Source organism: Martes martes, assembly GCF_963455335.1.
Source record: "Martes martes genome assembly, chromosome: 14".
Taxonomy (NCBI): domain Eukaryota; kingdom Metazoa; phylum Chordata; class Mammalia; order Carnivora; family Mustelidae; genus Martes; species Martes martes.
Genome location: NC_137902.1, coordinates 36964113 through 36978168, shown reverse-complemented (window position 1 = coordinate 36978168; position 14056 = coordinate 36964113). Strand labels below are relative to the sequence as shown.

General features: G+C 37.5%; 1 protein-coding gene across 3 annotated transcripts in view; it reads right to left on the bottom strand.

Annotated features, from left to right (window-relative positions):
• Positions 1 to 6122: 6122 nt before the first annotated feature.
• Positions 6123 to 14056, bottom strand: part of BMS1 (BMS1 ribosome biogenesis factor) — a 45494-nt gene continuing 37560 nt past the window's right edge. For 2 of the 3 annotated variants that reach the window (XM_080822791.1, XM_080822790.1), the window contains exons 16-23: positions 13033 to 13221; positions 12763 to 12943; positions 12277 to 12335; positions 11172 to 11294; positions 10062 to 10209; positions 9491 to 9666; positions 7084 to 7245; positions 6123 to 6660 (exon numbers count right to left, since the gene is read on the bottom strand). In XM_080822791.1, coding sequence (XP_080678917.1) covers positions 6430 to 6660; positions 7084 to 7245; positions 9491 to 9666; positions 10062 to 10209; positions 11172 to 11294; positions 12277 to 12335; positions 12763 to 12943; positions 13033 to 13221 — 1269 coding nt within the window. In that variant the 3' untranslated portion in view covers positions 6123 to 6429. The remainder of the gene's footprint in view (positions 6661 to 7083; positions 7246 to 9490; positions 9667 to 10061; positions 10210 to 11171; positions 11295 to 12276; positions 12336 to 12762; positions 12944 to 13032; positions 13222 to 14056) is intronic. The other variant, XM_080822792.1, reaches the window with a different exon arrangement.

Genomic DNA, 14056 nt, shown 5'->3' with positions numbered 1-14056 from the left:
AAATTGAAACTGTAAAAATAAATGAACAGATACTTGACCAAAGAGAATATATAGACAGCAAATAAGGACATGAAAGGATGGTCAACATCATTAGCCTTTAGGGAATTGGAGAGCCCCAGGCAACAGGAAAGTATCAGGGAAATCATGGAGTAGGAGAAGTTCAGAACAGTGTTTACAAACTCCTGAGCTCCCTCCTGAGCTGTCAATGTATAGATCTGACCCTAAACAGTGTATCACTGAAGAGATAGATCAATGTCCAGATCCCATATAGGCTACTGCATAATGCACACATGAAACTGACCGAAAGAACACCACCAGAGCTTTGTAAATGGAACTAACAAGTGTCAGAACTCACAGAAGGCTTGTTAGGACTTGCAGCTAAACAGCACTTACAGGAACATGCATAGCATTAAATGCTTGGAATGATTAGAAAAGAAGAAAGGGTCTCAAATCATTAATCTAAGTTTCAACCTTAAGATATTGGAGAAGAAGAGCAGAATAAAATCAAGGCAAGCTCAAGAAAAGAAATAACAAAGAACAAAAACCAATGAAAATGAAGAGTAATAGAAAAAATCAAAACCAGAAGCTCATTCTTTAAAAAAAAAAACCCGATAAAATTAATAAATCCCTATGAAGACTGACAAAGAACAAAAGTAGAGAAGATACAAATTACTAATATCAGGAATAAAGGAGATACTATCACTACAGACCTCAAAAGATAACAAAACGATGGGAAGGGAATCCTACAAATAACTCTATGCCCATAAATTTGGTAACTTAGATGAAATAAACTAATTCCATTTCATAATCTATCAAAAAATTCACTCAAGATGAAATAGATAATCTGACTAGCCTTATAACTATTAAAGATACCGAATACATTTTATTTATTTATTTATTTATTTATTTATTTATTTATTTGACAGAGAGAGACACAGTGAAAGGGAACACAAGCAGGGGAGCAGCAGAGGGAGAGGGAGAAGCAGGCTTCCTGCCAAGCAGGGAGCCTGATGTGGGGCTCGATCCCAGGACCCTGGGATCATGACCTGAACCGAAGGCAGATGCTTCGGTTCAGGTCTGAGCCACCCAGGCGCCCCCGAAAACATTTTTTTAAAATCTATAGGCCTACATGCTTCACTGCCAAATTCTTTTTTTTTTTTTTTTGCTTTTTTTTTTTCAGCGTTCCAAATTCATTGTTTATGCACCACACCCAGTGCTCTATGCAATATGTGCCCTCCATAATACCCACCACCAAGCTTACCCCATCCCCCTCCAAAAAACCCTCAATTTGTTTCTCAGAGTCCAGCCAAATTCTATCCAACATTTAAAGAAATACCACCAATTCCATTTAATCACTTCCAGAAAATACAAAGGGAGAGAACACTTCCTAACTCATTTTATAAGGGGCCAGCCTTCGTCTGATACCATAATCAGACAAAGACACAAAAACTCTGTAGATCCGTATCTCTTACAAACACATATACAAAAATGCTCAACAAAACATCAGTGCATCATATATAACAAAATAGTAAAAGAATACTATGCCATAACCCAATGGGGTTTATCCCAAGAATGCAATGTTGGTTCACTATTTGAAAAAGAAATCCATGTGATCCACTATATTAACAATCTAAAGATGAAAACCACATGATTATATAAATTGGTGCAGAAAAGGCACTTGGCAAAATTCAATACCCATTCATGATTTAAAAAGAATTCCCAGCTAACTAGAATGCAAAGGAATTTCCTCAAACTGGGAAGAGCATCTACGAAAAAGTTGGGAATAAAACAATGATGCCCACACTCATCACTCCAATTCCACATTATATGATAAGTCCTAATAGTCCAATATATCAAGAAAAAAAGGCATATAGCTGGGAAGAAAAAAAAACCTCCCTATTTGCAGACAACATAATGGTCTATGTATAAAATCCCAAGAAATCATCCAAAAACAACAGTAACAAAAGCCTAGAACTAATAAATGGGTCTAGTAAAGTTGCAGGATATAAATACAACACATCAAAATCAAACATTTCTCTAAAAACTAGCAGTGAACAATTTGAAAGCAAAATTTAAATAATTGGTATTATTTGCAATGGCTCCAAATTATTAAATTATTAAAAATCTAGACATAAATCTAATAAAACACGCACAGGATCTGTAGGCTGAAAACTATAAAATGGTAATGAAAGAAACCAAAGAAGACCTAAGTAAATGGAGAGATATGGCAAGTTCATAGACTGGAAGACTCAACAAAGCAAAGTTGTCAACTCTCTGCAAATTGATTCAGACTTAATGCAATCAAAATTACCACAGGATTTTTAATAAATGTAGGCATGCTTATTAAAGCTTATACCAAAAGGGAAGGGTCCTAGATGAGCCCCAACAATTTTGAAAAAGAGGAATAAATTTAAAGAAATCCCACCACCCCTTTTGAGACAATATAAAGCTACCATAATCAGGGGCGCCTGGGTGGCTCAGTGGGTTAAAGCCTCTGCCTTCAGGTCAGGTCATGATCTCAGGGTCCTGGAATCAAGCCCCGCATCGAGCCCCGCATCGAGCCCCGCATCGAGCTGGCATCGGGCTCTCTGCTCAGCAGGGAGCCTGCTTCCCTTCCTCTCTCTCTGCCTGCCTCTCTGCCTACTTGTGATCTCTGTCAAATAAATAAAATTTAAAAATCTTAAAAAAAAAAAGCTACCATAATCAATTGTATGGCCAAGAGTTAGACACATCTATCAGTGGAACAGAATAGAAAACCCAGAAATATACCCTCACAAATATGCCCAACTGATTTTTGATAAGGATGCAAAGATATTTCCATGAAGAAAGGTTAGTCTTTCAACAAATGACATCAGAAAAATTGGTTGTAACTTAAAAAAAAAAAAAACAAAAAAATACAAAAAAAAAAACCCTTAATCCAAACCTTACAGCTTACACAAAAAACTCAAAATAAAAATCATAAAGCTTTGGGGCACCTGGGTGGCTCAGTGGGTTAAAGCCTCTGCCTTCGGCTCAGGTCATGATCTCAGGGTCCCAGGATTGAGTACACCAGCCAGATTGGCTCTCTGCTCAGCAGGGAGCCTGCTTCCCTCTCACTCTCTGCCTGCTTCTCTGCCTACTTGTGATCTCTGTCAAATAAATAAATAAACTCTTAAAAAAAAAAAACCACTTAAAAAAATCATAAAGCTTTAAAACTTTCAGAAGAAAACAGGAGAAAATCTTCTTAACCCAGGGTTAGGAAAAGAATTCTTAGTCTTGACACTAAATACACAATCCATAAAAGAAAAAAAAATAATAAATTAGACTTGACAAATGTTAAAAACTTTGCAAAAGACACTGCTAACAAAAAGACAGCTGTAGACCAGGAGAAAATGTTTGCAAATCACATATATGACAAAGGACTTATCCCAAAATATATAAAGAACTCTCTAAATCAACATTAAAAAAATAAACAATCCAAATAAAAAGAAGGCAAAGGCTTGAAACTAAACTTTACCAAAGAGGTCACTGTATATGAAAGGCAATAAGCATATTAAAAGATACTCATTATTATTGGTCATTAAGGAAATGTGAATTAAAACCACATGATACTACATACCCACTAGAATGGCTAAAACGAAAAGTACTGGCAGTACCAAGTGATGATGAAGAGGAAGAGTAACTGAACTTTCCCCCTCTCATTGGTGGTAGGAAAGCAAAAATGGTACAGCCATTCTTGAGGTCTGACAGTCCTATTAGCTCATATGACCAACTCCTATGACTAGCTATTTACCCTGGAGTAATGAAAACTTACGGTTACATAAAAACCTCCACACAAATGTTTATAGCAGTTTTATTCATAATTGCTCTAAACTGGAAAAAATCAGTTCTTCCGTTAGTGAATGGATAACCAACTGTGGCCTACCTATACAGTTGGATACTATTTAGTAATCAAACGGAAAGCATCAGTGATACACAGTGATACACAGAACAATCGGGATGAATCTCAAAGGCACGATGCTTAGAGAAAGTAGCCATGACACGAGTTACAAGTCTTACCGGGTTCTGACACTCTCAAAACAATACTGTGATGTGGAATAGCATGTCAGTACTTAGCAGGGTGGGGTGAGGGGTGGTTGGGAGGGCTTCTTTGCATGAGTTAGTGCTTGGGAGAGAGAGGATTGTTTGATATCTTGATTGTGGTAATGGTTACATGAATCTATATTGTAAATCACAATATAAATATTGATAAGGATGCAGAGATATTTCCATGAAGAAAGGTTAGTCTTTCAACAAATGACATCAGAAAAATTGGTTGTAAGTTTAAAAACAAAACAAAACAAAAAAACAGAAACCTTAATCCAAATCTTACACCTTATACAAAAAACTCAAAATAAAAATCATAAAGCTTTAAAACTTTTAGAAGAAAACAGGAGAAAATCTTCTAACCCAGGGTTAGGAAAATTTATATTGTATTATTGTGCTGAAATACAGAGACTTACACACCTCTTTAAAATGGGACCAGCGGAGAAATAAAAATTTGAAACTCTGTTCTATACCAGTCACTTTGCATGTAATCTCATTAAATCCTTACATACTGCAAGATTGGTTATTAACCCCATCTTACAGACAAGAAACTTGAAACTCAGAGATACTCAGCAACTTACCTGTGACCTATCACAGTGAGTGGCAGAGCCTGGAGTCCACCACCCAGACCCTTCGTACACCTCAACACTGGGATGGTCAAGTCTGCCAGCAGTAGTGTAAGAGGCTGGGAAAGAGAGGCTGTCCTTTTTGTTGATGTCACTTACATGTCTGGCTTCTGTGCACAGCCTTGCTGAGCTGGACCTGCTCAGCTCTAGTCAAGTGAATTGCAACACAATCACTGGGCCTCTTGGGCAGCACTGCTCTGCTTATATGGGTTGGACTTGGTGATTTTGAGGTATCTGAAAATACTGAACCAATGGGAAGCATGCTAGACTAAGACCCACCTGTGTTCAATTTTGACCTTTCCCTAGATAACTCAATCCACTTCCAGGAAGGTGCTGATGTCTCTTAGGAATGCATTTAAGCCCAGATACTAGGTCAACCTGAGCTTCAGACAGCATTCCTAATGACCTCTTCAGATGTCTCCATGTGACTGTCCCACAGGTACCACGCCCTAAAAGCGAGTTCCTCACTACCCAGCAGAGCAGCCACCAAAATCCTCAGTGCAAGCCAGACACCTAGGAGTACCAGGGATCTTTCCTGAAAACTCCTTGTTCTCACAGCTCTCAGATCCAACATACCTCCAATGTTACCTCCTAAAGCTCCCTCTCTGTACCATCTTCTAGCACTCCTGTGTCAACCTCCTTCCAGTATTTACCTCTGGATTTCCTCCACATTATTCTCTACTCACCAGTAAAGGGAATTTTCAAAAATACAAATCTGACCATGTTTTCCCAGCTAAACATCCTCCAAAGGGCTTTCCAGTATCTTGAGATAAAGACAGTATCTTAATGCAACCTCATCACCTGCCTCTCCATTTCCTTCTCTATCTTCCTCTGTAGCTTCCTACAACCCTCTGCTCATCCTGGCTCCAAACACACTGGCTTACAGGTTATCGTGCTGCCTTGTGCCACAGGGCCTTTGCACATACTTCTTCTTCTCACTCCTACCTTTTGCCAAGTTAATCTGCTTCTTCAGATCATGCACCAAAGGTCACTTTCTTCCTTTAAGGAAGCCTTCCCAGACCTCCTACGCTATAGAGCCAGACTCTTAAAAATGACCAAGGACTTCAAAGTTTTTTTTCAAGTGGGTTGTATCTATCAATTTTTACTATGTAAAAAATGAAAGTTTTAAAGTATTTTTATTAATTTGTTTTAAAAGAACACAAACTAGCCCATTACATGACTAACATAAATTAATAGAAGCAGCTGGATTCTCTCATCTGTAGTCAGGCTACTGCACTACCGCACATCACAGAGCCTCTGGGAAACTCAGCTGTGCCCTGAACCATACACTCTTTTCTAAATTTTAAAGTTGAATTTTCAAGTCAATATCCACCCCCCACAACCAGGAAGACTCATTATAAAGGTGACAGAACAAGCAATTATCCACTATCATCAAGCATTCATCCCTAATGAAAACTATTAAGCCAAAATTAACAGGAAAGTATTTTAATGATATTTTTGTAGCACAAATAATTAAACTGAGACAGGTAAGAGGAATATGAAGGAATCTACAAAACCATAAATAATACTCCTTTAAATCCTGACATAACCTAGATGCTGAGAATGAACTGGTGTCCTATCAACAGAGTTTCCATTTCTCTTCTCAAAGGCACAGTCTGGGCGACAAATCCAAAAAAGAGGTCTTTTTGGGCTCCAATGCCCTGCGGTCATTTACAAGTACTGGAATATTTGAAACCATCCATCTCTGCAGATCCAAATGACAGTGTCTGTCTGAAGCTCATTTTGATGACTCCTCAGGCCCCTTCAGGCTGGCTTTCTGATTTCTCCTTTCTTTCTGACCCTGAATTCGGAAGAGCTTCTTCCTGAGGTCCTTCTGTCGTTTCAGTTTCTCTTCTTCCTCCTTCTGCTTCACTTTGAAGTGTTCTTTATTGTGCAAATGTCGTTGCTCCTTGGCCTTCTTCATCTTCTGACTGTGCACTGTACTCAGAGCATCCAGCAGTGCAAGGATCTGACAAGGACAAATGATCCAAATGAGTATTAACTCATGGAAAATTTATCCTGAACTAGAAAATCATAATTGCATGGAAGCATAAGTAGGAGCATATTTACTGAGTAAAATACTTAAATAATGGCCTTCATCACAAAACTACCTTTGTTAATCACTGTGGATACTACATACAACTAAGAGTAATTTGCCAGCTGGGTGCATATTAATCCCCATTAAAATGCATAAGACACAGCATGACTAAACAACAGAAGGGAAATGGACTCTGGCCATTCCTCTAACTTCTGGTTCTAGCACCTCAAATAAGTCTGGCTCTTATCCTTTCCTGAAGAAAAATAAGAACGCAACAGAAATATCAACTGTGCTACGGAAAGCATTATTTTCACATCGAAATGCAACATGCAGGAAGCCATTTGTTGACAGTACCTTCCTCTCATGAGGTTCCCGTATGACGGCTGGTCTCAGCCTGTCCTTCGGCGTCTTGCCTGCCTTTGCTTGGGTCTTGGGCTTGTTCTTAAATGGCAGGGCCTTCTGCAAGGCTTTTGGAATATGCACTGAATTAAAATGTTTCTTTTGCCTCACAATTGGCTGAAAGGAAAAATAAAAACAGTGATGTATTTAAATTATGCTCTATATGCTACTAAAACTTGCCTAAAATCTTCTCAATAGATTGACTTCTCCACATGATCAGTAACATGAGTCTGCTGACCATCGGAAATGAGGATTCAATCACCCATCAAACGTGATTGCCTCAATGGATGTACACTGCTCTAGGCAAAACAGAGAAATACACAGAATATACTTGCAATCCTCCCAAAAAATCAACTGTATCCATGTCTACAGTATGAACTATAGGGATCTCAACAGAGCAGAAGAATATATCCAAAGTTTCTTTTAATGAAAAACCCACAACTTATTTTGGGGGCACTGAGGTAGTTTCTTTTGGGCTAGTAATAATAATCTAGGTGTTCATCTTCACTATCAACGTCTGTGGATTCACTTCCTCTAATCAGCAGCAGCTCAAGTGTTCCCATCCCTGACTCTCATTAAAAAGTTTAACTTTATTGTTTCTGATGAAAGGTCAGCTGAGAAAAATGAGATTTAAATGACATATAAAGGCCAAACACTCTCTACATTCAGTTTTTAAGGTAATCTAATTTCTGTGCTTAAATTGAGATGACCAAAATTCTTAACCGCCTCAAAAATAGTAAGTGGAAAGTCTTGCCCTAGATCTTTACCCTCAAGGTCAACACCAACTATATAAAGAATATTTCTGGTATGTCTTTAAATTTATTATCAAAGACATCATCCACGATAATATGCAATATTCTCTGTTTAGGAGCAACCTAAAATGCTTAGAATGAAGGAACTCGAAGAAATCACATTCTGAAAAAAAGGGTAAGGACCACAAGCTTAGAGGTGGTACTTGTAGGTACCATGTCCTATATTTTATTAGAAATTCATGTAACATGATTTAAAATTTCTAATTACTTTATTAAAAAAGCAATGTCTGAAAATTTGTTTCTGGCAGAATGGCAGACGGATATCCTGAACCCCCTCTTATTATAAAACAATTTATATTTATCCTGCATTAAAACAAATCTTTTCAAATGCATTGCTGACTTGTGAAGAAAATAATGAAAGTTCTCAAAGACCAAATTCCAAATGAAATGGGATTTTGAAAGATACTGAGAACTTAAAATTAAAAAAAGACTGACAATGCCAACTACTGGCAACTATTATTGGTGGGAGTCCAACCTGATCTATTATACCAGAATACTATAGGCATCATACAGTGAAAGTCAAACACACGCATACCCTGCACCTGGCAATCCCAACCTGGGGGGAGCAACGCAAAAGAAATGTGTGCACATGCACACCAAATAAGTCACATGTAAGTGTTCGGGGCAGCATTTATAATGGCCAAAAATTGGAAATAATGTACATCAATGAATAAACTGACAGTATAACATAATAAATTTCTACTTGACAGTAACAACATTTGAATGCCTACAAACACATGAATGAATCTCATAAAACTGAAGGAAAAGAAACCAGGCAAACAGTATATGCTGTATTTTATAAGACAGGCAGAACTAATTTACATGTCAGGAGTCCAGAGAATGCCTATCTTTGAGGTGGAGGTGGGGTAGTGACTAGAAGTCACAAGCGAGCTTTTGCTGTGCTGGTAACTCTATTGCTTGATCCAGGTGATGGCAATTTGGGTGTGTTAAATTCATGAGCTGTATGCTTATGATCTGTGTATTTTTCTGTATTTATGTTACCACTTCACTACAAAGTTTATTAAAATTTTCCCCAAAAACCCACACATTGCTTTAATAAAAATTAGCACATAAATTTTCTTAAAGTAATACGTGTATCTGATGGGGAAAAAATAGTTTAAAAGAGTATATAATGAAAAGTTTGTCTCCTTTCCAACCCATAAAAACCCCTACTACCACTTTCTGGAATTCTTTCCAAAATATTCTATGAGTATACGTGTTCATTCAAATTTAATGGTAGATTTCCTACTTGAAAATTCTTTTTTTTTTTTTTAAGATTTTATTTGTTTATTTGACAGACAGAGATCACAAGTAGGCAGAGGCAGGCAGAGAGAGAGAGAAAGGAGGAAGCAGGCTCCCTGCTGAGCAGAAAGCCTGATGCGGGGCTCAATCCCAGGAACCTGGGATCATGACCTGAGCTAAAGGCAGAGGCTTTACCCCACTGAGCCACCCAGGCGCCCCCCTACTTGAAAATTCTTAACACAGAAAACATTATGTACAAAGCATCTGGATGACCCCCATCTATGGAGCTCATGTGTAAGTGACTGTACCTTATACAAAGAATCCTTGTTGGGCTTTAGCTTGACACCATGGGCAAGCCGGAGTTGACCTGTGGTCCTCATTCCTGACCAGGTGTCTTTCTCACCAACTGGTTTCAACAAAGATGTTACTGGGTTATAGAATGCTGGAATGGAGACAGGATACCAGGTTCTCATGAAGACAATATCTGGAAAAAGACACAGTTTACTAAGAAGATTTATAACCATCTTGTCCAACAAAAGAACAAAACAATCACCCCTAACTTCTCTAGTTAGCGGCATGGTTTTTGAAACAAGACTTCACCAAGTAAACTACTCTTGAATATCACAAAACTTTTACTGGTTGTGAATCACACGGCTCCACACACAGCATAACTCGGCACACTGCTAAGATGCTCCAACAGGGGAAAGCTGGACTCAATTCCAATTTTCTAAAACCTGAACTACAACCTCTACTCCACACTGGCTAGAAATCAATAGTGAATGGTAACATGCTGTTACGAAGTTATATTTACCACTCATCAGCAATAGTGAATGGAAATCAATAGTGAATGGTAACATGCTGTTACGAAGTTATATTTACCACTCATCAGCAACTTATCCTCAAAGCTGGCCCGGAAAGCTCCTTCTGGAGCCCGGAGTGCTTTCTTGATCTGTCCCCTTATGCCACTGACAGTTCGAATCACAGCGCCTTCAAATTTGGCCACTTCCAAGGCAGAATTAAACATTCCCTATAGGTATATGAAAAGAAATACACACAAAATCAGGTATTTTACTTCTTAGTTCATAAATGAGTTCTTGGTTAAAAAAAGAAAAAAACTTCTTTAATAGTGATAAAATAATCAAAATGTTTTTCCCCACTAACAGTGGAATTACTAGGTCAAATGGAATACAATTCTATTTCATCTTCCCCAAAAAAACATTAATCAAGATTCTACTATAGACTCATTAGCATGTTCATCACTGATATCTTTGTAGAAGAAAAGATTAAAAAGATATTTATCGGACTGAACTGGCCTACAGAGCCTTTGCCATCATCAACCAGGGCTGGGCTACAGCTCATATCCTATGACTTAGGTGTACATGCTCAGAAAATAAAGAGAGCTGGATAAATGCCGGTGACATTATTATCTGATATTACAAGAATATTTTATGATCATCTAAACTCTGTACTTTTATGGAAATACCCACTAATAAGATTTTCAATAAATGTCACTCAAACTACCCTCCCACATTATACTGCATAAAGAGCATCCATTTCTCCATACCCCTGTCAACAAGTATTTTACAAAATACTTTGTCTATTTTCCATTTTTTAAAAAATTCTGTCCATTTTTCTACTGCGCTGTTTAACAAACCTATGATTTTCCCCCTTTCTTAACAAAATCCAAAAAAGCAGGAAAAAAAAGAGTGAATGAGATTATGTTATTTTTAATATTAGCTCTGTCGCAGTCTCACACAGCGTAAGGAATGGCCTCCATTAGTATGTATCTCTATTAATGTCACCTTAAAATTTTCTGAGCACATTTAAGTGACATAGAGACAAATACAAAGAAACCAAAAATAGCAAAGACCAAGTTTATGAAAAATTTCAAACACTCTTTTGAAAACATCAGACTGTATTTTAGAAGTATTTCATTCCTCCTTCAATAAAATATACACGTAAAATATGTGAGTATAAAGATATACAGACCTTAATGAATGACGTATTCTTGAAAATTTTATAAGGAAAACCAGTTAGCTTTAATTTCTTCACAATCTTTATGGATTTATCCAGATCAAGGACAACTCCCGTAGCAGCTATCCGGAAATCAGGCTGGGAAGAACCCCCAAAATTTGAATACAGGACTAATATCAGCAAGAGAAAAACTGTAATTTTCTCTATGATACAATAAATCACCAAAGTGCATTTCCACTTACAACCAGCTAAGAAAGAATATCTGAACTTGCAAAGCAGTATTTTAACAAAAGCAATCTAAAGCTATAGTACATGTAAGCCAAACTAATGATGATGTCTTGAGTATTCTCTGGAGGGTGATTCTGCAATAACATAATTTCAAAACAATGACCAATTTGGAATGGAAAGGAATATGAAAATTTGGTTACAATGTTAAGGAATTAAATTGTGGACCCCCAGGGCAGATTTCATCTGCTCATTATTCTGTTTTCTGTCAAATAGGGCCAATAAAACCTGCTCTGATTGACCAAATGAAGACTATGTGAACATACTTTGCTCAACCGGCATTACTAGGGGGTAGTCTTATGTCTAGCTAGTGTCCAAAGTATCCTTAGAACCTAGTACAGTGCTTAGCACATGGTGAACACTACTTATTTTTAGAAAAATAAGGGGTGCCTGGGTTTCTCAGTAGGTTAAGCAACCAACTCTTGATTTCAGCTTGGGCCATGATCTCAGGGTTGTGGGATCGAGCCCCATATTGGGCTCCAAGCTCAGGAGGGAGTCTGCTTGAAGATTTTCTGTCTCTTTCTCTTTTCCTCTGCCCTCCCCACTCCATGCATGCATACACAGTCTCTCTAAAGTAAATCTTTAAATAAAAAAGAAAGAAAAAAGTCCAAAAAATGCATAAAAATATAAAATGTCATCAGTATCGTAATAATTCTACCTCTCTCTTCATTCCCAAATCCTACTTAAAAAGATGTAGGAAAATTAAAAGCAAAGAGAAGTTTGCTACAAATACTAGAAATGAGTCATTTTCAACTTCAAGTTTCATGTACATATTCCATATTCAAGACATACTTCTCAAACACAATCTGGAAAATAAAACATTCAAGATACTTACCATTATGCCACTGACAGACTGTACTGCCAAGAATCCAGTTCCCTGTGGAGTAATCGGACCTTAAAGAGAATAGGAAAAAAGAAAAAGAAAGTAAATACAGTGAATCACAAATTTTATTTTTTATTTTTTATTTATTTATTTATTTTTTTTAAAGATTTTATTTATTTATTTGACAGACAGAGATCACAAGTAGGCAGAGGCAGGCAGAGAGAGAGGAGGAAGCAGGCTCCCCGCTGAGCAGACAGCCCGATGCGGGGTTCGATCCCAGGACCCTAGAATGATGACCTGAGCCGAAGGCAGAGGCTTTAACCCACTGAGCCACCCAGGCGTCCCTGAATCACAAATTTTAAATTCTGTTTTACATATGTACTTCAATCCAAAAAAAAAAAAGAGAAAAAAATCTTATGAATTGGGACTTCATGGAGAAAAGCAAAACTATAATGGCTTAAATTAACCTATAAGCAAGTTGTTCCAATCATGTATTACCCCAAAAGGTTGCTCCACAATGCATGTGCTGTGGGGTATATTTTAGAAGTCTCTGTCTCCCATTGTGGTCTTCAATATAATAGAGTGGGATAGTCTGAAACCTCCTCCACCCTACAGAAAAAATGATTGGATCTCTGGACTTGAGGATTTTCTTATACCAACGATGTTTCTTCAGACGCATCTGAGGGAAGAAGAGATTTCAGTAAGATTAGTGGTGCAAGTATGTCCCTAGAACCCCAACTGTCAAAGCATGCAGCAAAGGGTACCTACCTGTACATATCCAACATTGCCTTCACTATTGCCCAAACCACCCAAAATGATTGGGTAATGGGGGTCAAAGTTACGCACAAATTCACAGGGGACATTTTCTATTTCAATTCGAACATACATCCCAGGTCGAAAACCCTCATACTGAACTCTGGCTTCATCATCTTGATCTTCAAATTCTGCTCGGTTAAGCTATATACGAGAGAGGGGGGAAAAAAAAACAATAAAAAACTCACAATGCTATTGTCTTTAATAAATGTAAGATTAACATTTTAAAAAATGAACACTTTCTCATAAAGGAACACAGACGTGATCACGCTTTATCCTATTTAAAAATAACATATACTCTTATCTGTACAGTTTGTTTAGGATATGTCCCAACTCTTTTCTCCTTTGTTGCTCCAAGGTACAGCAAATGCAAACAACTTTGAAAGCAACCCTTAATGCTGGTCAGCCAATACTCTCAGCTTCCCAGTCCACTTTCTTTTCTTACTCTCCAATATCTGATACTCAGTATCTCCTCCTCCCTCATCCTCACTCTCAGCAGTTGACTGTTTCTTAATTCACTCAAAAACTAAGCAGTCTACAAGAACTTCCGCAGCCATCTCTCCTTCCAGGGTTTACATTCACATCCAGCCTTTTATTATTATATTTATTACTTATTATTGAAATTAATTAAAATTAAACAAAAATTTTAAATTCAGTCCCCTCGTCACAGTAGTCACATTTCAAGTGATCAGTATCAATACATGGCTAATGGCTACAAAAAAGACAGCATAGACAGACATTTCCATTATTGAGGAAAGTACTACTGGGCAGCTGCTATAGATTTATTTTATGCCAAACTTCACTTGCATGCTAGATATCATTCACTCTTACTGAACTTTATTCCAAGAGGTCTTGCCTGTTATTTTCTCACATCTTAACATCTTCTTTTGATTCTATTTCCAACTATTGCCCCATTTCTCTGCTTCTCTCTGAAGTAAAATGGCTTGTAAGTTTTCTATACTCAGAGTCTCTAGTTCCT